This window comes from Acomys minous (genome assembly GCF_964271855.1).
Source record: "Acomys minous genome assembly, chromosome: 1".
Taxonomy (NCBI): Eukaryota; Metazoa; Chordata; class Mammalia; order Rodentia; family Muridae; genus Acomys; species Acomys minous.
Genome location: NC_140483.1, coordinates 108337371 through 108364154, shown reverse-complemented (window position 1 = coordinate 108364154; position 26784 = coordinate 108337371). Strand labels below are relative to the sequence as shown.

At 41.8% G+C, this 26784-nt stretch overlaps 1 protein-coding gene across 1 annotated transcript in view; it reads right to left on the bottom strand.

Annotated features, from left to right (window-relative positions):
• CPA6 (carboxypeptidase A6) overlaps positions 1-26784 on the bottom strand; it is a 311521-nt gene that overhangs the window by 190587 nt on the left and 94150 nt on the right. Inside the window, exon 2 of the mRNA XM_084783077.1 lies at positions 570-645. Within this exon, the coding sequence (XP_084639203.1) occupies positions 570-645 (76 nt within the window). The remainder of the gene's footprint in view (positions 1-569; positions 646-26784) is intronic.

Here is a 26784-nt window from a genome sequence, read left to right as displayed (position 1 = left end):
CCCATCAGAGAGCAAGTGGGTACTACCCGTTGTCAGCCTTTGCTGAGAAAACCTGTGAAATACGGCCGTGTGATGACTGACTGCCTAGTTCATCTTCCCCAACATGTTATTCCTACTTCAAAGTTTGAATCTAAAGAAGAAGGTAGGCACATTCTTAGGATGATCTCAAAGGGGAAAAGTGGAGTTCTGAAAACTGTCAGTTAAATTTACAACCCCAAAGAAAACATTGGCCATTTACCACATCTAGAATCTTCCAAATGCTCATTGGGACCACAACAGTATTCAAGAAGCATTTTCTTTTCTTTTCTTTTTTTTTTTCTTCTTTTTTTTTTTTTTTTTTTTTTTTTTTTTTTTGCCTAGCAGATGGATAGTCAGAGAACTTGCAAATAAATGGCGTGGGGAATAATTTCTGCCTTGTCTGAATTCCACTCTCCTTTGAATGCTCCTCTATGCTGTCTCTTTACCTGCATCCCCTGGCTCATTGTTCTAATTATTCCATCCCAGTCGGCAAAGCCACTTTAACAAGCACAGCGCAGGCTTGACCACAGGACAAGTGCATGCACTGTTACCTTGAGCCGGCGATATATGCTCTTCAGTGCAGATGCTTCCTCTTCAGTTTTGGGAATGACTCGTATCACCATATCCCTACAAGAGAAGAGGGGGATTACTACTTAAGAGTAGAGACATCTTTTTCCTTTTCCTTTTTTTTTCTTCTTCTTCAGGAAAAAAAAAAGGAGTTTATTTAACATATTGCCAATAGTGTGGCAGGTAACAAGAAATGCCTGTTAGTCTTCTGTCTTTTTTTTTTTTTTTAACCTTTAAAGACATTTCCTGTGCTTTTAACAAAAACAGTACAGCTTTCCCTTGACCCTTAAGTATTTAAGCCAGTTATTGGTATGCTCTGATTGCTTGCAGTCTCTTTCTTGGTCTGAATCATTGTCAGAATTTCATCAGGGTTGGGAGATATAAACTCACATAGTATATCACTGTTTTACCTTTTAGAATGGATAGAAGTTTCCAAGATGAGGTAAGGCATCAATCCCCAGGGAGATGGTTTTTAGGCCTGTGTGTTCACTTCCAATCCTGTAGCTTTGCCATTTCCAGTGATCTCATCACACCTTCCTCAGGTCTATGAATGGAAAGCCCCCTTGGCTTGCTGACAGTAATTTAGCATGTTTTGAGCAGCCTTAGTCTAATGCTGCTTTGTGCTTTGTATTTCTCAAAACCGTATGAAACAACCTCTCAAAATCAATGTCATGGACCTCATATGAAAGAAAGCAGATGGAAAAACCATCAGGTCAGTATAAAACCATTCTAAATGTCACCTTGGGACTTAAGCATGAGCACATAGCTTTCCTCTCTGCCTTCAGACACCTCTGACCTTTGTGTTTCTGGATTCATCAGACCCTGGCCCCTCCCACCTGACCCAATACAAATCTTGGCAGCAGTAGGCAACTCAGCTGGGTGCTATGGCTTTTCTGATGGATGGATCGCCTGACAGCTTGCTGAGAAACAGCTCCATCTGGGGCCCTGTCAGCTCCTCCAGCATGCAGAGGAAGCAATCTGGAGCTGTTTTACAGCTACATAGAGATTTTTTTTCCAAGATGGATAATTCACCCCGGCAACTGGTTCTTCTTGTGAGAGTACAGGATATAGAAAGCCCCAAACCTCTGGGGTTATTTAACTCTGAAAATGGTAGCTCAAAGCCAGCATTGCCATTTTTATAACAAAATAATTACTTTATCCTAGCCTTTCTAAATTCTCAGGCACTGCTTCAGAAATGTGTTTATTGCTACTTGCTCATCAGAGAACAGCGAGCAAAGGAAGCCACACAGAATGTGGCCCTTTCCCTTGTAAACCAGTAAGATATGTGATGGGGTAATCAGTAACCTGAATGTGACAAGAGCTCTGTCTTTAGCTGGGAAACCCACATGGCCCCAAATGCTCCCATTTGTTTCACCAAACAAAGAGCTAATTCTCTCTGAATTTGATGGTATTTTTCTAAAGCAGGAACCATAATTTGGTACCATAAACAGGGAGGCTCTAGGTCTTGAGTTTAGAGAAAAACACAGCTGGGCATAACTACCTAAGAAGGGCTTTCCTTTTCGTGTGTGTGTGTGTGTGTGTGTGTGTGTGTGTGTGTGTGTGTGTGTGTGTTAGTTACAGAAGTTAGAAAGTACATAGCAGGCTAGCTGGCCGTTGGACTTCTGGGGATTCTCCTGTATCTCCCTGTATTGGGATGAGGCTCCGAGAACTGACTGTAGCTTCATGTAGTTACTTTTCCTTCTTGGGTTGTTTTGGGTCATTATGTGAGCACACAGTCCACTGTGGCAGGGAAGTCTTGGTGGCAGGAGCGTGAGGAATCTGGCCCTATGCATCAGTGTGCATACTCTGCTGGCTTTCTGTATATCACAGTCTATAAGCCATGCCTAGGGGATGGCGCCAACCAGGTTTAGGGCAAGCTTTTCTTCCTCAGCTAACAATCTTTCTCAATTAATCTAAACAGGATAATTCTTGGAACATACCCAGAGGCTTGTCTCTCTGGTGATTCTGTTATCTTGATACAATTGTACATAACCAGTACACATGGGCTTTGAAAATCCAAACTCAAATCCCAGGGATTGTGCAGCAAGTAATTTATACCCACTGAAGAATCTCCCTAGTCAGGATAGATTCACAGTATAACCCACGAATTTGTTTTCTTCTGGTAGGTGATGATGTTATTAAAATTGCTTTGGATTAAGATCAGAGAATCAAACAACTGAACATGGGTTAAGTTTAGAGAGATTATTAGGGAAACAAGCAATCATGTGTATGTATTTGTAAACCAGATATTTATTTCTAAGTAACTCAGGGAGTCTATACAGAGTTGTTTGAAGGGCAGCATACTGTGTGTGTGTGTGTGTGTGTGTGTGTGTGTGTGTGTGTGTGTTGTATATGTGCGATGTATGAGTGAGCATGCTTGCATGTGTTGTGCCTGTGTATGTGTGTATATGTGTGTGTGTGTGTGTATGTGCGATGTATGAGTGAGCATGCTTGCATGTGTTATGCTTGTGTATGTGTGTGTATGTGTGTGTGTGTGTGTATGTGCGATGTATGAGTGAGCATGCTTGCATGTGTTATGCCTGTGTATGTGTGTGTATATGTGTGTGTGTGTGTGTGTGTGTGTGAGAGAGAGAGAGAAAGAGAGAGAGAGAGAGAGAGAGAGAGAGAGAGAGAGAGAGAGAGAGAGTGTTTATGTCTGTGTGTCTGTGTGTATGTGTTGTTTCTGGGGTCTGAACCCAGGATCTTGTATACGCTAGGCAAGCATTCTACTACACAGCTACTTTTCAAATCAATTTGAGGACGTAGCAGAGAGTGAGCAAGATAGCCCAGAAACTGCATGCTCTTCACAGGAGACATAGCTCCTAGCGTCATTAGCCATGCTACCCTTCCCCTCCCCCCGCATCTTATTTTCACAGCCCAGACTTCCAGAACTATATGATATCAGTGCTGCCTTTTGAGTCTAATTTCGCTTTCTTCTTAAATACTTGGCCCCTAGAAGTTTCTTCATCCTATAAAATTATTTTTTCTATAAAATCAGTGACAGCATGGTAAAAACATATGCTATAAAGTCAAGTAGCCATACTAGCTGGGAGACCTTGGACCAGAACTTTTTAGCCTCTGTAACTCACTGCTTCCATCGCAAGACTGTAGTGTCTGGTACTTACCCCAGGAATTACATACTATATTAAATAAACATGAAGTACTTAGAATAATTGTTAGCATGTAATAAGGGCTATATGTTTGACATGATGGTGTTTTTTTTTTAATTGTCCGCATCCTTTTCCTTTGAGTGTTTCCAACTGTATTTCACTCAGTCCTCTGTGTTCTTTGATTTTTCTAACTTGTTGAACAGAAGAAAGAATGTCATTCTCTTAAAAGGGTGCTACTTATGGTCGCTATCTCTTCCCAAATGCTGCTCAGTATATTTTAACTCCTTCCCCCAGGCACCCACCTCTCATGGTCTACTTTCATGGCTGCTGGTGGAAGATAAGGTGGGATGGCAGGAGACTTCTTCACTCTCCTGGACAGGGAAGAACACTGTTCTAGTCAGATCCTGTCTTCAGGAGTTTTCACTTGAGAACTAACAACAACAGTTCATTTCTAACCTCAAGAGCACCAGGCACAGAGGCCTCTGTTGGGTTTTCTTGTAATAAACGTCTGTCATCCGATGCACCTCAATTCTTTTGCAGACCTATCAGGTGCACCGGCATCAAGGCACTTATCTGTCACTACAGTTCCTCATGTCTACCTGCAGGTCACGGGCCTCATCTTCTCCCATCTCTTCTTTGTGAAAGTGGAGAAACAGAGCAAGGGTTGATTCTAATCTGGGCTCTGGCTCCTTGTTGTATTCCCTTGGCCAGAATGCTTAAACATTTAGAGCCAACAAGTTCTAGCCATTGAAGCAGGCCAAACACCAGTGTCTTACTGCGTAACAATTTTGTGAAGATTATTTCGTTAAGATTACATGATTTGCCAGGCCTGGAGTGTGCCAGGGGTCAGTATTTCTGCTTATGCATTCCCACTCCCCATGAGGTAAGTCTGAGAAAGGCCCCACCTTTCCCAGAATCCCCAGGCACCACACCTGCATCATTACCACTATAGAAAGATAGCGTCCTTGTCTTTTCACTTCAGGCTTACTATTTGCTTTTTTTCTCAGACAGCTCTTCAGCATACAAGGTAGCAACTCCTCCTGTCATTTCCAACAACAGTGACTGGGGACATTGGGTACTTTATAATGACTTCAGAGAAAATCCTGTAGAGATTTTCTTTTGCTATTGATTTAAGCCACATGTTCGGTTGTTCATCATTTGAGAAAAATACAACCTAACTCAATGTAGTTAAAGGATTTCTCTGCCTGCCTTTCACAAGGTATTGGAATAGATGACTGTAATGGAGTTTGGGGTGCCCTTCCAGACTCAGTCTCCCCCCTCAAGGTTCTGCTCAGACACTCACCTCCTCCCTGTGTCAGGAATGAGTAGTCAGGTTGAGAATTAACTCTTCATTGTGGCAGTGCAGGGGTGGGGGTGGGGGCAGCTAAATGGAGTGTCCCAGTAAATCAACATGGGGATGGAGGCCCCAGCAATGGATGGAGGGTTTCTCTTGGCAACGGGTCAGCTAATGTAGGTGTCCTGTCCCCTTTTTCACATACGCATGCTTGCCCTTCTGCTTTTCTGCCCTGAAGGGAACAGCAACGCATCCTTGCCAGACACTGAGCCTATGTTAGCTCCAGACCTTGAATTCTTAAGCCTTCAGAACTATGAGCTAAATACATGTCTTTTGTTCATAAACGTCCCACCTTCGAGTATTCTGTCCTAGCAACAGAAAGCAGACAAGGCACAGATCTTGGATAGTTCCCAGGGACTCTGGTTCATCTGAGAATGGGCTTGTATTATATATTGACCTAATCAGACAGAAAGTTAGGGTTAGTGAGAGTGGGGGAGATTCATTTTCTTGTTGACCGCAAACAGGAAAATATGTCACCCCAATTGCTACTATCAATCTATAACCGTGAAGGCTGAAGACTGGGGGTGAGGCAACTTTCTGTCACTGCCACTGCACTGTGGGACACTGGATGCAGGGACAGAGCAAACCGGGATCTGCAGTGGTCTCGGTGACTCTACCAACTTTTTCCCTCTCCTAGATGCTGTGTCATGCCATATAAATTTCCCTATTATGTAGGCCAGTTTGAGTCTGATTTTCTCCCCTGCTAACCAAACACATCCTGCACAATGACAACGTTTTTACTTAGCTTTTCTATCTTTAGAGAGATGACAAAAGCTAGTGAGTCAGTGTTTCACAGGTGGGACTATATTAGCATGTCCACTGACTTAAAAATCCTCAACCCTAAGTATTAAAAAAACAAAAAACAAAACAAAAACCCAATCTGTTAGGTAATTCCATTCTCTCACACAGTCTATGCTATGGAGTACTTGGCCCCAAGAACTGCATTTCCTTTGTTGAGAGACTGTTCTTGATGTATATGAAAAATTTCATTAAAAGGCAGTAAATAAGAGACAACGTGGTTGGACAGACTCGGGGAGCTAAATGGATTCTCTCTTTCGCTTATGGTTTATAGTTCTGATATAAAGCACTCAGCACATGAGAAATCGCCCTGCGGCAGTTTGCTTAGGACGTGAAGATTTAGGCTTTGCTTTTAGATTAAAGTTAGGCAGAAGTGATGACTACTTTTTTTTCCCTTCCCCACAGTTATTTTAACAACACAGAGAAAGAAAAGCACAGTCTTCAAAAGACTCATGGGTGTACTTTATCACAGAAATTCTCTCAAATGGTTACATGTCTACCATGTTACCTTACCTGTAATACATAGTCAACAAGCATTTGTTGACTTAAATAGCAAATTGACTTTGTGTAAGCCACGTCATCTTTTCAATACCTTGAATTTGGTTTTCATTGAACATGTTGAAAGAATTTCTTTTTCTCTTATCGGCACACAACACAGGAAAAAAGCAGTAAGACGAAATTCTGCCATTAAATTAAATTCTTTAAGAGTAAGATACTGTCTTGATCACATTTCCAAGACTTGTTGAACACTGTGTTAAATTAGGATATTCTTCTCTCAGTCTTTTCTTGTAGCATTTAAAAACAAGACTCAACCAGAGAAAACATTGCCATGATAGAGAATAAGCCATTCACCCTAACTGTTCGTGTAGCAATTATTCCATTCAATAGAGGAGAGAGAGTTACAAAGGAAGGACTTCCAAAGCATGTATTTTAGTTGTTTGCTTAAGACATAAGTCATATTTTATATTACTTTTGCATATGATATGTATGTAGTATAAGGCAGTAGGTAGCCGATGTATCATAAACTACACAGATGAGCAATATAAAAGATTTAGCTGGAATGATCAGAGAAGACCATATGAATCGATTTTGATATTTAAACTAAAAAGACTTAGGGCCCAGTAGATGGACAGCTATTGGCATTTGTTAGTTTAGTGCTTTTGCAATGGGAAAGAGCATAAAGTTCACTTAGAAATCCATCAGCCAGTATAATCTTTTCCTAATATAAAGCATTTAGCAATGCTGGTGTGTGTGTGTGTGTGTGTGTGTGTGTGTGTGTGTGTGTGTGTGTGTGTGTGTGTACATATTCACGTGTGTGTCCTTTATGCCTTTTAATATAGAAGCAGGTGACAGAATAAAGGATATCACAAAAATCCCCAAGTTATGACCTCACAGTCGCCTTGTGAGGCCAGTGGTTTGTCTGACTGGCTGATGTTGTGACAGTCCCTGAAGCTTTAGAAGAGAAGGTAAGCACCAACACTCGAGACTCCCACATAAAGCCTAATGTTGATCATTTCAGCAAAGAGATGTCCAGAAAAAAACTCCCTCCAAAAGGAAACACTAGAGAAGCTTGTCTGTGTTAAGTTCGGCAGTGAGGAGCAAGGTGAGTGTCCTATTTAGGGTGTCTGTTGCTACAAGGAAACACCATGGCTAAAGGCAAGCTGGGGAGGAAAGGGCTTATCTGGCTTACACTTCCACACTGTAGTCCATCACCAAAGGAAGTCAGGACAGGAACTCAGGACAATGACCTGGAGGCAGGGGCCGAAGCAGAAGCCATGAAGGAGTGCTGCCTACTGGCTTGCTCCTCATGGCTTGCTCAGCTTGCTTTTATACAAAACCCAGGACCACCAGCCCTGGGGTGACCCCATCCACAATGGCCTGGGCCCTCCCCGCTTGATCACCAATTGAGAAAATGACCTACAGATGGATCTTTTGGGGGACATTTTCTCATTTGAGGTTCCCTCCTTTCAGGTGACTCTAGCTTGTGTCACACTGACATAAGACAAGCTGGCACAAGTCACCACTGAGAATTTAAGACCACAAGCTATCCCTGTAGTAGGGCTAAGAATGAAAGTCAAACTACTTAAGTGGTAAAAACCATCTCTAGCCTAAGCATCTGTGTGAAAGGATTTTTTTTTTAATGGAAGTTCTGTGTGGCCCATTCATACGCCCCCTACAGGAGACACTCATCTTCTCAGCTTCAAAGTGATGCCTCCTAGTGAATCACACCTGAGGGATTGTAAGCAGTGCTTTCAGTTGGAAGAAAATGCTTCATCTAAGATGGAAGACCACATGGCAGCTTCCTCATTCACAGGGAGCCAGCCTGAAGAGTAGCCATGTTGGCTGCAGCCAATAGAGTTATAAGACTAGATCCTTTTCCTGCTGCCCTTCCATCTTGCTCCTGGATGATTTCTCCTTATTTCTGTATCCCTCCATTTTGTGGTGCTAGGATCACATTAAGGCCTTGTCATACTGAAAAAAAAATCTAAGCTCAATCTCCAGCATGTTCTTCCCTTTAAGAATGTTTCCTCTGGACCACTTTTATCTGCATGTATGGAACTTGCTTTTGTTTCTGTTTTTAAACAGGGGCTCTCAGACAAGTTTGCCTTGCATCTCAAAGATGGCTTTGGATGTAGGTTTTAGAGCAATGCTGTAATAGTTAGGACCTTATGATTCTTTTACATTTTTTTAATTTTTATTTTTTAGTTACCTCTTTTTTTCAGTTTTTTAAAAATATAAATAATTTATTCAGATTATATCTCAATTGTTGTTGCCTCAGTTTTTTATTTAAATAATTTATTCAGATTACATCTCAATTGTTGTCGCCTCACTTATATCTTCCCGTTCCCCCTCCCTCTCTTTTTCACCCCATTCCCCTCCCCTAGGCTTGTGACAGAAGGGGACCTCCTCCACTACTATATGATCACAGCCTATCAGGACTCATCTGGGTAGCTTGCTTCCCCTTCCTCTGAGTGCCATCGGCCTCCCTACCAAGGGAAAGTGGTTAAATATGGGCACCAGAGTTCATGTCAGAGTCAGTCCCCACTTTCCACACAACTGTGGGGGAATGTGCTGTCCATTGGCTACCTCTGAACAGGGGGTCTAGGTTAACTCATGCATTGTCCTTGGTTGGTACAGTACTTTGTGTACACTCCCCTGAGTCTAGATCCGCCAGCCTTGATGGTCTTCTTGTAGGGTTCCAGGACCCACTGGGTCCTTCTATTTCCCCATTCTCCCATACCTCTCTCACCTGGAGTCTCAATAGCAAATCCCAGTATCTCTCCCAACCCCCTGCTGACTGAAGACTGGCTTTCATATTTCATATTTCATATTCAGAGATGGACTTTTACCATGGGGGACCAGCAGCAGCATTCCATAGTTTAGATCTTCAATGTCACCCCAAAACCTCAAGTGATAAATCTTAACCTCTACTTCCCCACTATTTGGAAGTGATGACTTTAAGATATGGGACCTAGAAGGTGACCTTCAGCTTTTCAGCATCATGCCTTCATAGGGAAAGCTGCACCACAGAGCTTTTACCTTTTCTCTTCCTAGCCATGAGGTGAGCAGTTTTGTGCTTCCATTTGCTTCCACAGTGGTGTGCTGCCTTGCCTCTGGCTTAAATAATCAGGGCCAAAACTTTAGCTCAAAAGAGCACCTATCTTTACCAATTGAGCATCTCAAATATTTTGAGACAGTAGGAAGAAGATAATTGACACTGTTGGAAAAGCCTATACTGGTGTGTACCAATGAGTGAGGTGTGGAGTCCTGGTAATTTATGCTCAATGATATGCTTTCTCTCATCCATCAACAACATTTCTAGCTCTTGAAGGCAAGTCTTTTAAGAGTTAAACCAGTGAGAAGTGTTAAACAAAATGTTGAGCTTGGTGCACATTTCCTGCAAGGAACACACTTCTGGGAGAGCTTTATATACAGTTTGATTGTGCAGCTTAGATTTCAAGTAAAGGGGGAGATGTGTTGAGTGGGTCATAAGTTATTATAGGTCAGAGCTGGAAGATGAAGACAGCTTTCCTGGTAGACAGGAAGTCGGAGTTGGTGCATTGGTTCACAGTCAAGTTTGCCTTTGCATACTGAGTGCTGTAATAGATAGTATCCTAAGTAAGTACTATATCTCTTGCTCCAAGATTGTGTTAGCATAACTTTTCATTGCTGTGACAGACATCTGAGGAAAACAGTTTAAAGGGGGTGAAATGTGTTTGCCTCAGGCTCCATAAATTTCAGTCTGTGCTTTGCTGGGTCGATGACCTTGGCCTGGAGCATGGGAAGGGAGGCAGAGGATGACATCCTTTAAGAATCCTGCCCAGTAACCTGCTCTCTACCCTCCATGCTTCTACTCTGTATTAATTGAGATACGGTAACTAGGATTGCAACTCAGGCCACGATTTCAGAGGTTTAGGCTCATGGTGTGTGTGTGTGTGTGTGTGTGTGTGTGTGTGTGTGTGTGTTGATCTTACGCAGCCAGCAAGGCTAGGTCTCTGTCAAAGGAAATACTGACAAGCTGAGTAGGGAGATCTGGGGACTTGAGACTTTTGAGCTCAAGCATAATACAAACAAAGTAGTTCTCATTTCTTTTATTAAACCAAGCAAAACTGGAAGCGACGTTTATAGTTATCTTACAAATACAAGTACAGAGAGGGAGTACACCTGGTGCTATGTCTTAGCATCTTTGTTCATGTGGAGGAGCCATGGATATTCCTCCTAGGCTTTCACCTTTACCACAAAGATATATGAACACCTCAGGACAATCCCTTCATGTCCTTGTTCTCAAGCGTACTCACTGATAACAGTTTATGCATTTCTTTCTAGAAGCACACTTTATGGGAAGAATATTTTGCACTCTGCCCCATCCGTAGTTCATAGCAAGTTCACAGCTTTTTTACATAGGCTCCTACATTTTTGCTTGTTCCACTGTGGTAGGCTTCTGATAAGACAGGGAATTGGTGCAGGAGCACACTCAGGAGGAGGCTACCTACTCCATGGCAGCCAGGAACCAGCAAAACACTACAGTTAGGACCCAGGACTAGATATGGTCTTTAAAGACATGCCCAGTGAACTACTTTCTCAATCTAGGCCCTACCTCCAAGTTTCCATTACTTCATTAATCTTGACTCCATCAATGAAATAAAGCATTGATTGTCCAGAACCCCCACCATCTAAACTACTTTTCTCTAGAGAAGTATAGAAACACTCACAGGTGTGTTTTACTAATCTTTTAGGTATCTTTCAATCTTATCATTATTGACAATATTAACCATTACAAATCTAACTCTTGCCAATGTGACATCTAACAGTGATTTAATCCAAATTAAACCAATGATAAGGCCATAATTCAGTATAGCATGACTACAAAAAGACACCATATTTCCCTCTAAAGTCTTAATTCTAACACTATTCCAAAGTCCAATCTCAAAATCTCCTCTTGAAATTCAAGATAAAACCTTAGCTGTAAACCCTTATAAATTAAGAAATAAAAGTCTGGGACCAATGAGAGAGCTCAGTGAGTAAAGACATCCATTGCATAAGTCTAGAAACCTAAGTTTGATTCCTGGAACCCATATAAAGGTGGAAGGAGAGAAGTAACTCTACAGATTTGCCCTCTGACTTCCGTATATGTGCCATAGCATGTAAATCCTCCATATCCTTCACAGGCATAACATAAGCCATGTACTTGCAATATACAGTCTCAGACAGAGGACACATTTCAGCCTAAAGGGAAGAAATATGAGAAAAGATGGAGAATCATATCAAAGCAAGACCAAAATCCAGATGGGAAAACTTTAAATTCTGTAGATCCTTCCCTGGCATCTGGGGCATGTTTTGAGTTTCAAAGTGCTTTGGTGCCCCTCCATACTGTTGATTTCATAGTTCCAGACCACATGTCTTCTTTCTTGGAGAGTCTCATAGCTACCTACAGCTTTCCACTGCAACATTCCATTTCCTGATATCACCAAGCGTTACTCCAATAGCTTCATATATGGTCCTCTTAGGAGCTCCCCATGGGACTTCTGATTCTTGTTAGCAGGCTTTCCAGGTTTTCCTTTGAAATCTGGATAAGGCCTTCATAAACCCTATTTTTTTTTTATATTCTTCAGGTATGTAAAACCAGTGCCACGTGGATGATGTCGGTATCTGTTGCAAGTTTGAGCAATAAAAAGACCCCCTCAGACCATGGTTTTTGTAGCCTCTGAATGCCTGGGTGGCTAAATTGGGAAAACACTTCACTGAATGATCTGATGCAAGCAGGATGCTAGTGGTCCTTTCATCAACAGAAAATCTTATTTAATAAGTTTATACATTTATACCCATGCCCTTGAGATGGCTAGGCTCTTATGATTCCTGAAGTGTCCTGAAAGCCTGCCATCTATTGTTGCAATGCTAAATCCTTGCCTTCTTTTAATGGTATCAATCTCTCCATCAACTGTGACCTCTTTGCTCTCATCTCTGAGCTTGTTCCTTTTCTGGCCAAGATTTTGAAGTCTTCTCACTCTGCTTTTTGCTTACTGTTCTCATTGTAAATCCTGCTAAAAGCATGTAGCAGGTACAGTCACAGTGATGACTCCTACCCGGTACCAATCCTCTGTTAAATTTTTCATCGCTGTGACTAGCAATGGAAGGTTTATTTTGAATCTTTATGGTTTCAGAGGTTTTAGCCCATGGTTGGGTGAAGATATTGCTTTGGCCCTGAAGCAAGGTGCAAAATCAAGGTGCTGGGACCTGTTTATCTTGTGGTGGACAGGAAGCAAGCAGAGAAATGTAGGAGGGACCAATGTCCCAAAATATGCTTTTTTCTGCAGTTGCTCAGTTCTTCTAGCAAGGCCCTACCTTTCTATTAACTCACAATAATGTACTCAAATTATGAGTATCTAGTTCAAACCATTCATTAGGTTAGAGTTCTCATGAACTAATTGCTTCTGGAAGCACCCTAACTAATACATTCAAAAATATACTTTACTAGGACCTCTAAGGCATCTCTCAACACAATCAAGATAAAGTTTACCATTACACAAAGATTTAGATAAAATTATATAGAGGAATTTTAATCTAGCAAAAAGGCTACTCTGGCAAGGGTTCATATACAAAGACCTAGGTCTGGGTGGTCCAGCTAAAATACAGTCATGCTCTCAGTATGCACCCATGCAACACACACACACATTTAATCCCATGCAATAACATCTAATTGAGGGGCAGACAAAGTGATGAATCAGGGAAAGATGAGAGAATAAGAGGTGGGGGGCAGTTGGGAGGGAGTGTGAGTTGGGTTCTGTGTAGTTCAGTTGAATGCAGTTGAGTTCATGCAGTCAGTGCAGTTCAGTTCATGGAGTTTATAGGCAGTTTTTCTAAGAAGAGTAATTTATCTAGAAGCCAAGAGAGGCCAGATTTGATCAGTCCGCGTGTAGAGACGTTTGAGCCAGAACCAGCAAGCTAGAGTTCAGAAAGAGGTAGAAAGGGTGAGCTTATTCACTAATAAATATTGGAGACTGAAAACACTCTAGGCCCAAATTAGCAGATGGAGGTTGGAAGATGAAGCCTTTAAGGTTTGGGTATACAGAACTCTAGGTTGTACAGAAGCTAGAAGATTCCAGGCTTAGGCCTAGGGATGGATAGGACAGAGATAGAAATGTTCTGGGTTCAGCACAAGCCATGCATTTATTAAGATTGAGTACGGCTTTCATCTCATGCCCTCATCTGAGGAAATAAAAGCAACATTTACAAAATTTTATTTTAAATAATATCCATCTGTCAAATAAAATTGTATTGTAAGGGATGAAATAGCATCAACAATATTTCATTTTTCTCAAGTGTACAGATGATAGCAAGTTAAACAAAAATGGGTCAGACACTCATTCTCAGACTTCATTGGGTGAGAAATTGAGAGAGTGCATCTTTAGCTGACCAGGTTACTTTCCAGTATAACTCCTCAGATGAGGCATGCTTTCCTGGAGGTTCTATAGGTCTATCAGGAGAAGAATGGGGAGGCAGGGAAATGTTCCTACTGAAAGTAAGACAGGACCCATTAGAGGATATAAGATACTTGTTTTTTTAGCTGGTGTCCATTACCACATTTCCTGAGCACAGAGGATACATTGTATGTGCCAGGCTGTTTAATTACAGTTATCCAGCTTACATGTTAGGGAGGGATCAGTCTGTACAGACACCAACACAGTTTCAGATGGCCACGAGAGCTATGAGTGTAGGAAGGGTTAAATGGTTAACTTGAATGTGGGGTGCTCTCTTTCAGTCTGGGTAGTCAAGGAAGGGTCTTCTAGATCAACTTTTGAGTTTAAAGTAAAAAAAGTTAAAAAGTTAAAAGTTAAAAGTTAAAAGCCAATTGGCAAGTTTTGAGGAGAGAGTGTTCTAAGTAGAGAGAGGGCAATTGATGATTCTGTATGGGAGCATGCTGAGTCTATCTGAGGACAGCAGGACAGTCCCTGTGTCTAAAGCTGGGAAGAGATGGTGTCGAGGAGTGAGGCAGCATGCATCACATGGTGGAATTCTGAAGCGTCATATAGTTTAATATTATATAGTTTATATCTGGTGCCAGGCATCTCTTAGATGGAAAGAGTGAGATCAGGGTCTGTTTGCAGGAAAGCCAAGATTATTTACTGATGAATTAAGAGAGTGGAAGGAATTTTAGGAGGACAGGGATCCCATAGGCCTTCTGTTTTGACTGACCAAGATGGAGGAGATTGGAACCAGCTTTGGCAGAATGCATTGGGCTTCTTTTTCTTCTTGGAAGGGTTAACTTTGCAGCAATGTCAGATATATATGGTGATTTTGACAATTCACTTGGATATGGGAATTTAGGGCTTCATCAGCATCTATAGCTGGAAGAATCCACTTAGGAGTCATCAACATAGCTAATACCAGGATACTCACTTCATTATACATCTTACATCCTATCATGTACATTAGAAAATAGGTGAAATTCAGTAATTCTATTATACTATTTTAGAAATTGTATGTCAGTGCTGGTGAGGATGTGGAGCAAAGGGAATACTCCTCTATTGCTGGTAGCAGTGTAAACTGGTGCAGCCACTGTGGAAATCGATATAGAGATTCCTCAGAAAATTGGGAATTGATCTACTGCAAGACCCAGCTATACCATTGCTGGGCATTATACCCAAAGGACTCTCCATCCTACCACAAGGACATTTCAACTATGCTCCATAGAAGCTTTATTCATTAACAGCCAGAAACTGAAAACAACTTAGCTGTCACTCAACTGAAGACTGGATAAAGAAAATGTGATACATTTACACAATAGAGTATTGCTCAGCAATTAAAAAAAAATAACAACGTGAAATTGTCAGGCAAATGAATATAACTGGAAAAGAACTATTCTGAGTGAGGTAATCCAGACCCAGAAAGACACGCATGGTACGTACTCACTTATACGTGGATATTAGCTGTTAAGTAAAGGATAATCATTCTACAAACTTGTACAGCCACTGTGGAAAGCCACTACAGACACAGAGAGGCTAATTAACAAAGAGGGCTTAAAGTGGGGTGGGAGGACACATGAATCTCACTGAGGAATGGAAATGAAATAGGTTTTGTTGGTAGACTAGGGACAGGCAGGAATGGGAACTGGAGGACCCAGGCAGGGGTGGGGGAAGGGGACTGGAGAGGGACAGGGAGAGGGAGGGAGGGAGAGGGAGAAAGAGAAGAGAATGGGGAGAGACAACTGGAACTTGGGGGGCAGTATGAAAACCTAGTATAGTAGAAACTTCCTGGAATCTGTGAAGATGACCCTAGAGAAGACTCTGAGTAATGGGAGATACAGAACTGGAACCTCCATCTTCTGTAACTAGGCTAGGTTTCCAGTGGGAGGCCTGGGACACCAAGCCAGCCATAAAAACCTTTGACCTACAATGTATCCTCCCTGAAAGATGTGGTGGGGTAATGGTAGCCCAGAACTTTTGGGAGTGGCTGGTACCCATGCCCAACACACTACCTGCATGGCCAGGAATCTGAGGCTGGATGTACCAGAGACCTAGGATAGAACCAAACACAACTGGGAAAAAAGTCAATGAAATGATTCCTAATGATATTCTGCTAGGCTCATAGATCAGTGCCTAGCCCAACCGTCATTAGACAGGCTTCATCCAGCAGGTAATAGGAGCAGAAGCAGAGACCTACAGCCAACTATGAGGTGGAGTTTGGGGAATCCTGTGGAAGAAAGGCAGGAAGGATTGTAAGAGTAAGAGGGGTCAAAGATACCACAAGAAACCCACAGAATCAATTAAATAGGACTCATAAGGACTTATAGAGACTGAAGTGACAACCGAGGAGTCTGCACAGGTCTGTGTTAGGTCCTTTGTGTGTGTGTGTGTGTGTGTGTGTGTGTGTGTGTGTGTGTGTGTGTGTGTGTATATGTATATATATATTGGTTGTGTAGGTTGGCGTCTTGTGGGATTCCTAACAGTGAGATACAACAGGGGTTGTATCTGATTCTTTTGCCTGTTTGGGGGACCCTTTTTCTTCCATTGGGTTGCCTTGTCCAGCTTTGACACAGGGTTTTGCCCAGTCTTATTGAATGTGTTATGCTGGATTCCAAGATGGCGTCGACCAGTAGGCACCATAGCTGATCTACTCTGAGGAGACCAGGGACGTGAATGGAGCCACAGACATCTAGATTTTGAGAACTGTAGGTGAGTGGGGCCCCAAACTCCGCAGACCACCAGTGGGTCTAACACCGGGACAAGCAACAGCCCAGAGGTGCTAAATGCACTCCCCAAACTCTGAAACGGAATCTACAACCAAGCTGCAGCTGGCACATAAAACCCAAACTTGCCATTTGAGGAGTGGATTTTCCAGAGCTCCCAGCCTGAGGAATCTCAGCGAATAGGGTGAAACTACCATTGAACCTCTCCATCCACACCACGCCAAACTGCGGAGGTCACCTGCCTAGCCCGGGTGGAAACACAGGTGGCAGGTCTCACCAAAAACAGCTAGAGCTGGTGTGTAGTTCACGGACCACGTCCTGGGCCCAATCTGAAGCCAGACACAAAGGGTTGACCCTACAAACAGGGGCAGTTAGAAACCAGCGTGGACTGTTCCCACAGCCCAGTGGGACCGCCCACATTATCGGGAGCCATGGGTCTTGCTTGCAGGGTCTAACTGCTGTCCTGGGAGCATTCAGGCTTTCACTGGTGGAAAGAGAAGATACAGGAGATTCCCGCCAGTGGTCTGAATCGCCATTGTCGCCAGCTGCCTGCCTAGGCTGCCGGCATGGACCCGGCACTCCCCAAACAACAGAACCTAGCTGGATCCATTCTTGTGGGTGCTACAGGACCTCCCATGATATAGGGAGCCGTGGGTAGGGAGCCGTGGGTCATGATTGCAGGGTCTAACTGCTGACCTAAAGTGACCTGGGAGCATTCTGGCTTTCACTGGTGGAAAGAGAAGATACAGGGGATTCCCGCCAGCGGTCTGAATCGCCATTGTTGCCAGCTGCCTGCCCGGGCTGCTGGCACTGACCTGGCACATGCCAAGCAACAGAACCTAGCTGGGTCCATTCTTGTGGGCGCAACAGGACCTCCCACGATATAGGGAGCTGTGGGTCATGCTTTCAGGGTATAACTACTGATCTAAAGCAATCTGGGAGCATCCTGGCTTACAGGGGGATGGAAATTGCTGCCTCCTTGGATAGTCAGTGGCCTGAAACTATACTGTCTCAGGCCCACCAGGCACTGATCCTGTAATCTCCAACAGGCAGATCCTAGCTGGGTCAGATCCTGCAGACTCAGCAAGAACTCCCAAATTCATGGGAGAGGCTGGACGCTCCTACAGAGTATAGAGGCAGAGCTAAAAGACAGCTACAACCCAGAAGATCTGATCCACCTGGAGTCTTGGATACAAAGCAACAGGAAGGACAAGCAACTGGGATCAACCTACACAACCAGAGAGCTTGTGTGCTGTCCTTACTCTAGATCCCAAAACTGCTGATCTGAATTACAGCAGTAAGGTGAAAAGGCCCAAACAGAAACCTACTTTGCATGACTCAGCCTGGAGCCTAAGGTGTTGAGAAAAATCTCCAGGAGTAGAATCTGAATCACCTGCCTGGTCCAGGGAAATACCCCCTGATCCCCACAGGCAAGGGCACCCTACCTATAGTCAGGCATCAACTATCCACTCCCAAACAGGGAAGGTCAATACAAACCACCTTCCAATATCAGAGTCACCAAAATGACAAGAGGACAACGAAAGAACATTAACAAAAACCAAAACAGGATGGCATCTCCAGATCCCAGCAATCCCAATGAAAACAACCTGGAGAACCCAAAAACAATGGATATACAAGAAAACGACCTCAAATCCTTAGTAAGTAAGATGTTAATGGAAGAAACAAATAAAATCTGTAAACAAATGCAGGAGGAGGGAAACAAGAGGGCTGAAGACTTAAAAGAGTCATACAAAGAGGCATTTGAAGAATTTCAGAAAAATACAAATAACCAGATGAAGGAAATCATTAAAACAGTTCAAGACCTGAAGATAAAAATAGAAGCTATCATAAAGGACCACATGGAAGAAAAACGTACTCGAGAAGCATCAGAAAAGAAAGCAAGCATCTCAGAGGTGGCCTTATCTAACAGATTGCAAGAAATGGAAGAACGAATATTGGGACTTGAAGATACAATTGCAGAACTGGAAACAACCATCAAGGGAAATTCTAAATCTGAAAAGTACCTGACACAGAACATTCAAGAAATCAAGGACACCATGAAAAGACGAAACATGAGAATAATAGGGATAGAGGAAAGAGAAGGCAACCGACTCCACAGTCCAGAAAATATCTTTAATAGAGTAATAGAAGAAAATTTCCCCAATTTGGAGAAGGAGATGCATATGAGCATATAAGAGGCATACAGAACACCTAATAGAATAGACCTGAAAAGAAAATCTTTCTGCCACATAATAATAACAACACAAAATATACAGAACAAAGAAAAAATATTAAAAGTGGCAAGAGAAAAAGGCCAAGTAACATATGAAGGCAAACCTATCAGAATTACTCCTGACTTCTCAGCAGAGACCATGAAAGCCAGAAGGGCCTGGACAGAGGTTCTGCAATCCCTAAGCGAACACAGATACCAGGCAAGATTACTACACCCAGTGAAATTATCAATAACCATTGACGGAGAAAACAAGATATTCCATGACAAAAACAAATTCAAACAGTACCTAGTCACAAATCCGGCTTTACAGAAGTTACTACAAGGAAAACTCCACCCCAACTGGTCAAACTACAACCAAAGCTACATAGGAAATGGGTAACTATACCATCACAAAGTCACAACCTCACAAAATCTTGACTGTTACAAATACCAAAAATGAAGGGACTTAGCAATCACTGGTCATTTATATCTCTCAACGTCAATGGTCTCAATTCTCCAATAAAAAGACACAGACTAACTGAGTGGATGCATAAACATGACCCAACATTCTTCTGCATTCAAGAAACACATCTCAACCACAAGGACAGACATTGCCTCAGAGTAAAAGGTTGGGGAAAAATATTCCAAGCAAATGATCACAAGAAACAAGCTGGGGTAGCTATTCGATTATCTAATAAAATAGACTTTCAACCAAAATTAATCAAAAGGGATGAGGACGGATACTTCGTACTTGTCAAAGGTAAAGTCAATCAAGAAAATATCACAATTTTGAACATCCTAATACAAGGGCTCCCACATTTGTAAAAGAGTTATTAACAAAGCTTGCCCTACTCATCGATACCCACACATTAATAGTGGGAGACTTCAACACCCTACTTTCACTCAAGGATAGGTCCTTGAATAAAAAACTAATCCGGGAAATAACTTCATTAACCAATGTCATGAATCATATGGATCTAACAGATATCTACAGAACTTCCCACCCAAACGCAAAGGATTATACCTTTTTCTCAGCACCCCATGGAACGTTCTCTAAAATTGATCACATAGTTGGTCATGACGCAAACCTCAACAGATACAAGAAGATTGAAATAATACCTTGTATCTTATCAGATCACCATAGTCTAAGGCTGGACTTCAACAACAACAGAAATAACAAAAAGCATACTAACAGGGGGAAACTAAACAACTTTCTACTTAATGACACATGGGTCATGGAAGAAATAAGGGAAGAAATAAAAGACTTTCTGAAATTCAATGAACATGATGGAACAACATACCCAAATTTGTGGCACACATTGAAAACAGTGCTACGAGGAAAATTCATAGCACTAAGTGCCTTTAAAAAGAAAATGGAAAAATCCCACATAAACAACTTAACAACACATCTGGAAGCTTTAGTAAAAAAAGAAGCAGAAACACCCAAGAGGAGTAGATGCCTAGAAATAATCAGACTCAGGGCTGAAATCAATAAATTAGAAACAAAGAGAACAATCCAAAGAATCAACAAAACCAAGAGCTGGTTCTTTGAGAAAATTAACAAGATAGACAAACCGTTAGCCAATCTAACTAAAAGACAGAGAAACACTATCCAAATTAACAAAATAAGAAATGAAAAAGGAGACATAACAACAGACACTGAAGAAATACAAAGAATCATAAGAACCTACTTTAAAGGCATTTATGCCACAAAATTTGAAAATGTAAAGGAAATGGACAATTTTCTCGACTGATTCCATTTGCCAAAATTGAGTCAAGACCAGATAAACAAATTAAATAGCCCTATTTCGCCTATAGAAATAGAAGCAACCATTGATAGTCTCCCAACCAAAAAGAGCCCAGGGCCAGATGGTTTTAGCACAGAATTCTACCAGTCCTTCAAAGAGGAGCTAATACCGATACTATTCAAGCTATTCCAAAAGATAGAAATGGATGGAATATTACCAAATTCATTCTATGAGGCCACAGTCACATTGATACCTAAACCCCACAAAGACCCAACAAAAAAAAAGAGAATTTCAGACCAATTTCTCTTATGAACATTGATGCAAAAATACTCAACAAAATACTAATAAAGTGAATACAACAGCATATCAAAGACATCATTCACCATGACCAAGTAGGCTTCATTCCAGGCATGCAGGGATGGTTTAACATATGGAAATCCATCAATGTAATCTACCATATAAACAAACTGAAAGAGAAAAACCACATGATCATCTCTCTAGATGCAGAAAAAGCATTTGACAAAATCCAACATCCATTTATGTTTAAAGTTCTGGAGAGATCGGGAATACAAGGCACTTATCTAAACATAATAAAGGCTATATACAGCAAACCAATAGCCAACATTAAATTAAATGGAGAGATACTCAAGGAAATCCCTCTAAAATCCGGGACCAGACAAGGCTGCCCACTTTCCCCATATCTCTTCAATATAGTTCTTGAAGTTCTAGTCAGAGCAATAAGACATCAAAAGGAAATCAAGGGGATCCAAATGGGAAAGGAAGAAGTCAAATTATCCCTGTTTGCAGATGATATGATAGTGTATATAAGTGACTCCCAAAATTCCACCAGAGAACTCCTACAGCTGATAAACACCTTCAGCAAATTGGCAGGATACAAAATAAACTCAAAAGAGTCAGTAGCTTTCCTATATACAAATAATAAACAGGCAGAGGAAGAAATTAGGAAAATTACTCCCTTCACGATAGCCACAAGCAATATAAAATATCTAGGAATAACCCTAACTAAGCAAGTGAAGGACTTATTTGAAAAAAACTTTAAATCTCTGAAGAAAGAGATTGAAAATGACATCAGAAGATGGTGGGATCTACCTTGTTCGTGGATCGGGAGAATCAACATAGTAAAAATGGCCATCTTACCAAAAGCAATTTATAGATTCAATGCAATCCCGATCAGAATACCTACAAAATATTTTGAAGATATTGAAAGAACAATTCTCACCTTCATATGGAGAAACCAAAAGCCCAGAATAGCAAAAACAATCCCATACAATAAAAGATCCTCTGGAGGAATCTCCATACCTGATCTCAAGCTGTACTATAGAGCAACAGTAATTAAAACAGCATGGTACTGGCACAGCAATAGGCTAGTGGATCAATGGAATCGAACTGAAGACCCAGAGATGAATCCACACACATTTGGTCACTTGACCTTTGACAAAGAAGCCAAATCCATTCAATGGAAAAATGACAGCATCTTCAACAAATGGTGCTGATCTAACTGGATGTCTACATGCAGAAAAATGCAATTAGACCCCTATTTGTCACCATGCACAAAACTCAAGTCCAAGTGGATTAAAGACCTCAACCTAAAACCAGAGACATTAACCCAGTTAGAGGAAAAAATGGGGAAAAGTCTGGAACACATAGGCACAGGAGACAACTTCCTGAACAGAACACCAACAGCCCAGGCCTTAATGTCAACAATTAATAAATGGGACCTCATGAGGCTGAGAAGCTTCTGTAAGGCAGGTGACACTGTCAAGAGAACAAAGCGACAGCCTTCAGACTGGGAAAAGATCTTCACCAACCCTTCATCTGACAAAGGTCTAATATCCAAAATATATAAAGAACTCAAGAAATTAAACACCACCAAACCAAATAACCCAACAGAGAAATGGGGCTCAGAACTAAACAGAGAATTCTCAACAGAGGAATATCAAATGGCGGAGAAACACTTAAAGAAATGCTCGACCTCCTTAGTCATCAGAGAAGTACAAATCAAAACACTGAGATTCTATCTTACACCCATCAGAATGGCTAAGATCAATAACTCAACTGACACCACATGCTGGCAAGGATGTGGAGAGAGAGGAACACTCCTTTATTGCTGGTGAGAATGCAAACTAGTACAACCACTTTGGAAAGCTATCTGGTGCTTTCTCATAAAAATGGGGATAGGGCTTTCTCAAGACCCAGCTATTCCACTCCTTGGAATATACCCAGAGGATGCACTACCACACAACAGGGATATATGCTCAACCATATTCATAGCTGCCTTATTCATAATAGCCAGAACATGGAAACAGCCTACGTGTCCCTCAACTGAAGAATGGATAAAGAAACTGTGGTACATTTACACTATGGAATACTACTCAGCTATTAAAAACAAGGAATTCCTGAAATTTGTGGACAAATGGATTGAACTGGAAATTGTCATAATGAGTGAGTTCACTCAGAAGCAAAAAGAATCAAGTGGTATATATTCACTTATATCGAGACACTAGTCCAAGGGTTATGTCCCCATGAAAAACTTTACCTACCAGGAAAGTGGATCAGAGGGGAGGACATCCTATTAAGACTTTAGGTGTGAGAAGCCTGGGAGAATGAGGAAATAGAAGGATCCAGAGGGTCCTGGAAAACTACAGGCAGGTCTGGGCCCTGGGGTCCTCCTCAAACTATGGCACCAGCCAAGGAAAATATAGGCACTAAACTTCGAACCCCTATCCAGTCTAGCCGATGTACAGGACATTCTCCTCTGTTAAGTGGAGAGGGAGAGCTGACTTTCACACAAACTCTGGTGCCCCATATTGGACCATGTCCCTTGGATGGGGAGGCCTGGTGGCACTCAGAGGGAGGATAGCAGGCTACCAAGAAGAGACTTGATACCCTATGAGCATATACAGGGGGAGGAGGTCCCCCCTCAGTCACAGTCATAGGGGAGGGGAGTGGGGGGGGGAAGCAGGAGGTAGGGAGGAATGGGAGGATACAAGGGATGGGCTAACAATTGAGATGTAATATGAATAAATTAATAATAAAAAAAGAATGTGTTATGCCATGTTTAGTTGATATCCCTGGGAGACCTGCCCTTTTCTGAAGGGAAATGGAGAGGTAGATCTGGGGTCCAGGCAAGGTGGTGGTAGGGAGGGGAGGAGTAGAGGGAGGGGAAACTGTGGTCAGGATGTATTATATAAGAGAAGAATAAATGTTAAAAAAAAAAGAAGAAAAAGAAAAGAAATTGCCTGCCATTTATTCCTTTATTCTGTTAAAAAATAATGTTTATTTAAAAGTATTTTGTTATGTGCATATGTATGTGTATGTACACACACATACAAGGTCTTAGCTTTACCAGAGATTTACATAATTTTATTAAGAAATTTTCATATGACATTTTGCTGTTTTTCGCCATCTTAGATGTGAAATGAAATCAAGCAGCCACAGAAAGCTGTTGGAAAGCTCTGTGGGAAGCCCCTGATCAGGGTTGGAAGGGAACCTTTCATTAACAGCAGAAGAGAGTTGATGGACATGACTCCAACAACAGTAGGATTGTTACGTGTGAAATAAGAAAAATAAACTAGGGCTTGTTTATAGTATTACCCAGTTTGCCCCTCATTTGGGGAATTTCCTTTCTCAATGACTTTCTCCACGGTCTCCTCTGTCTGCCTGCCTGTCTGTCTCTCTGTGTCTCTGTGTCTCTGTCTGTCTGTCTGTCTGTCTCCCTCTCCCTACCCCCCTCTCTCTCACACACACACCACACACACACACCACACACACACACACATCACACACACACACACATACACACACACACCACACACACACCACACACACACCACACACACACACATACATACACCACACACACACACACACACACACACACACACACACACACACAGAATCTTTTCAGCTTTGTAGTTGACGATGTTTGTCTTTAGGTAGATGTACAATCCACCCAGAGACAACATTAGTACTGTAATCATTATTTTTCAGATAGAGATAAAGATAATACAAAAAAATCTTAATAGTTACAGACTTTTATATTTTCTCTGTGTATAAAACTGTAGGATGCCATCAAAGATGTCTAGAGCTTATTTCAAATCACATTAGAAGCATCTAACTCTAATGTAGCTTTCTGCTTTTGAAAAAGATAATTAGGCTTATAACAATGAATCAAACCGAACTGTCTACAGGGAACTCATCCAATTGTAACGTTTGATTTATTTACTTTAATCCTAACAATAACAAGTTATTATAATACTAAATAGCTTTTAGTTCCTAACATTTTCAACCTTTTTGACAATGCTTTCTGTGTATTATTTGATCTATTCCAGATGTTAGTATTTGAATAGTTGTATAATGACACATCTGATTATCCCTTCCATCACCATGCAGCTATGTTTTAAATTTTTGGCAATTCATACATATTTCCAATATATTGCAATCATATTCAGCCTGTGCTATCCTTATCCCATCCACTCTTACTGACTCCTTTCTTCACAACTCTTTCTCTCTGTACTTTTCTTTCTTTCCTTTTTTCACTCATTGAGTTTAATTAGGGTTGCCTGCATTACCATGGCTACGTGCTTTCCCTAGAGCTTGGCCAACATTTCCTTAAGGATTTGGTATCTGGTGTAACTACCTACCTATATACAAGGGCACTGAGCTCATGTTGAACTTTGTCCAGATTTGTTTAATATTTCAGAAGGATTGCATTGTCTGTGGCCTGTTCAAAACTGATAATGCTGATAAGCAATGGGTAGCGGGAGAAGTGCATGCACACCTCAACCTGTGATGCTTCCCAATTCAGAAAATTCTAGGACAGCACCACCTTGAAGGTTAGTTTAGCCTGACCCAAAGCTCTTTGGACAGAGACGGTGTTGGATACTGGAAACACCAAGGAAGGAGTGAGGAAGTAGCAAAATGAGAAAGCTGCAGGCAGGCTGTGGTGAGGCCCAATGCTGCCTGAGGGGAGATGACAAAGGAGAGAGGAAAGTCAGAGCAGCTCTCAGGTCTGGGAGCTGGGCTTGGGGCTCCCTGTTCTTCCTGTGTGCTCCAGAACCAGAGAAGGTCCTGAAATCAGCCTGCCGCTTCTTTCTCCTTCCCCAGTTTCTCCCTTGCATTTATGCAGGGATTCTGCATGTGCGTGAGCTTGGTGGTTCTGTGTATGTGGCTGGCGATATAGACTTGTGAGTCCTATAAATCAAAAGCTGAGCACCAAGTCAGCAGGGTTTGGAAGCTCTTCAGCTCAGTTTCTCTCCAATTTTCTTAACTCTCATTCCTTTGTTTCTTCAACGGAGCTGGTGTCCCTTATTGTCACAAAACAGCTTCATACATCCTGGCACTGTCTACAGATTGTATTATCCAAGGGAAAGAGGGATTTTTATTTGTTTGTTTCCACTTCGTACTCCTTTCTTGGGGCAATCACTATGATGGAGCAATGTTGTGTGCTGATTGGCTTCTGTCTTGACCTCCACCCCCTCCCCCCCCCGGCCCCCCCAGTGCCATTGTAGAATGGGAGATGGTGCTTCTAAGGAGAATACTCTGTAGAGATCAACAGCTTCCCAGGAAAAGGGGCATTGGAGCCAACTGATGATTTACATATATGTAAATCAAGCCACTCTCTAACAGCGCTTGCCTCAATGGCTCCAATTATCTTTCCCAAATTTCAGAGAAGGTTGCTGTGATGCCTGCTGGGGTTGATTTGATTTGGTGGGTTTTAACATAGAAAGGTGACAGCCCAAGAGTGGAAGTGGGATCTAATCTTTTCAAGCTCCTACAGATCCGAGCCTTTTGGAATAGTATTCTGAGGATGCAGGTTTTGACATTTCACAGTAGTTCAGGAGTAAGTTTAATTAACACTAATCAGTAAGAGGGTGTTAATATTAGCAGTCTAAAATTAACCAGCCAGAATCCTAAAAGTCAAAGATTTATTGTCAGCTGTGTTCAAGATGAAAGTGAAAAGCCATTCCTGTTCTGCTTCCCCCAGCGGAATGTCTGTGAAGTCTGGTTGGCCCTGAAGTCTTTCTTTTTCCATTTCATCTTCAGGAGGCACTTCTTACTGCCTTCCTGCTACATAATCTCAGTTTTCCCATATGTAATGCAAGACCTTTGGATGCTTGGGTACCAGATCCTAGTAAGCATCACTAGTTCAAGATATCAGAGGTTCTGTAGATACAATACAGGGGAAATTCCTTTATTTGTAGCCCACAACATGAAATGGAAAGGAAGGCAGACTCCTCATAGTAAAAGTCAGAACCTTCAGCTCCCTT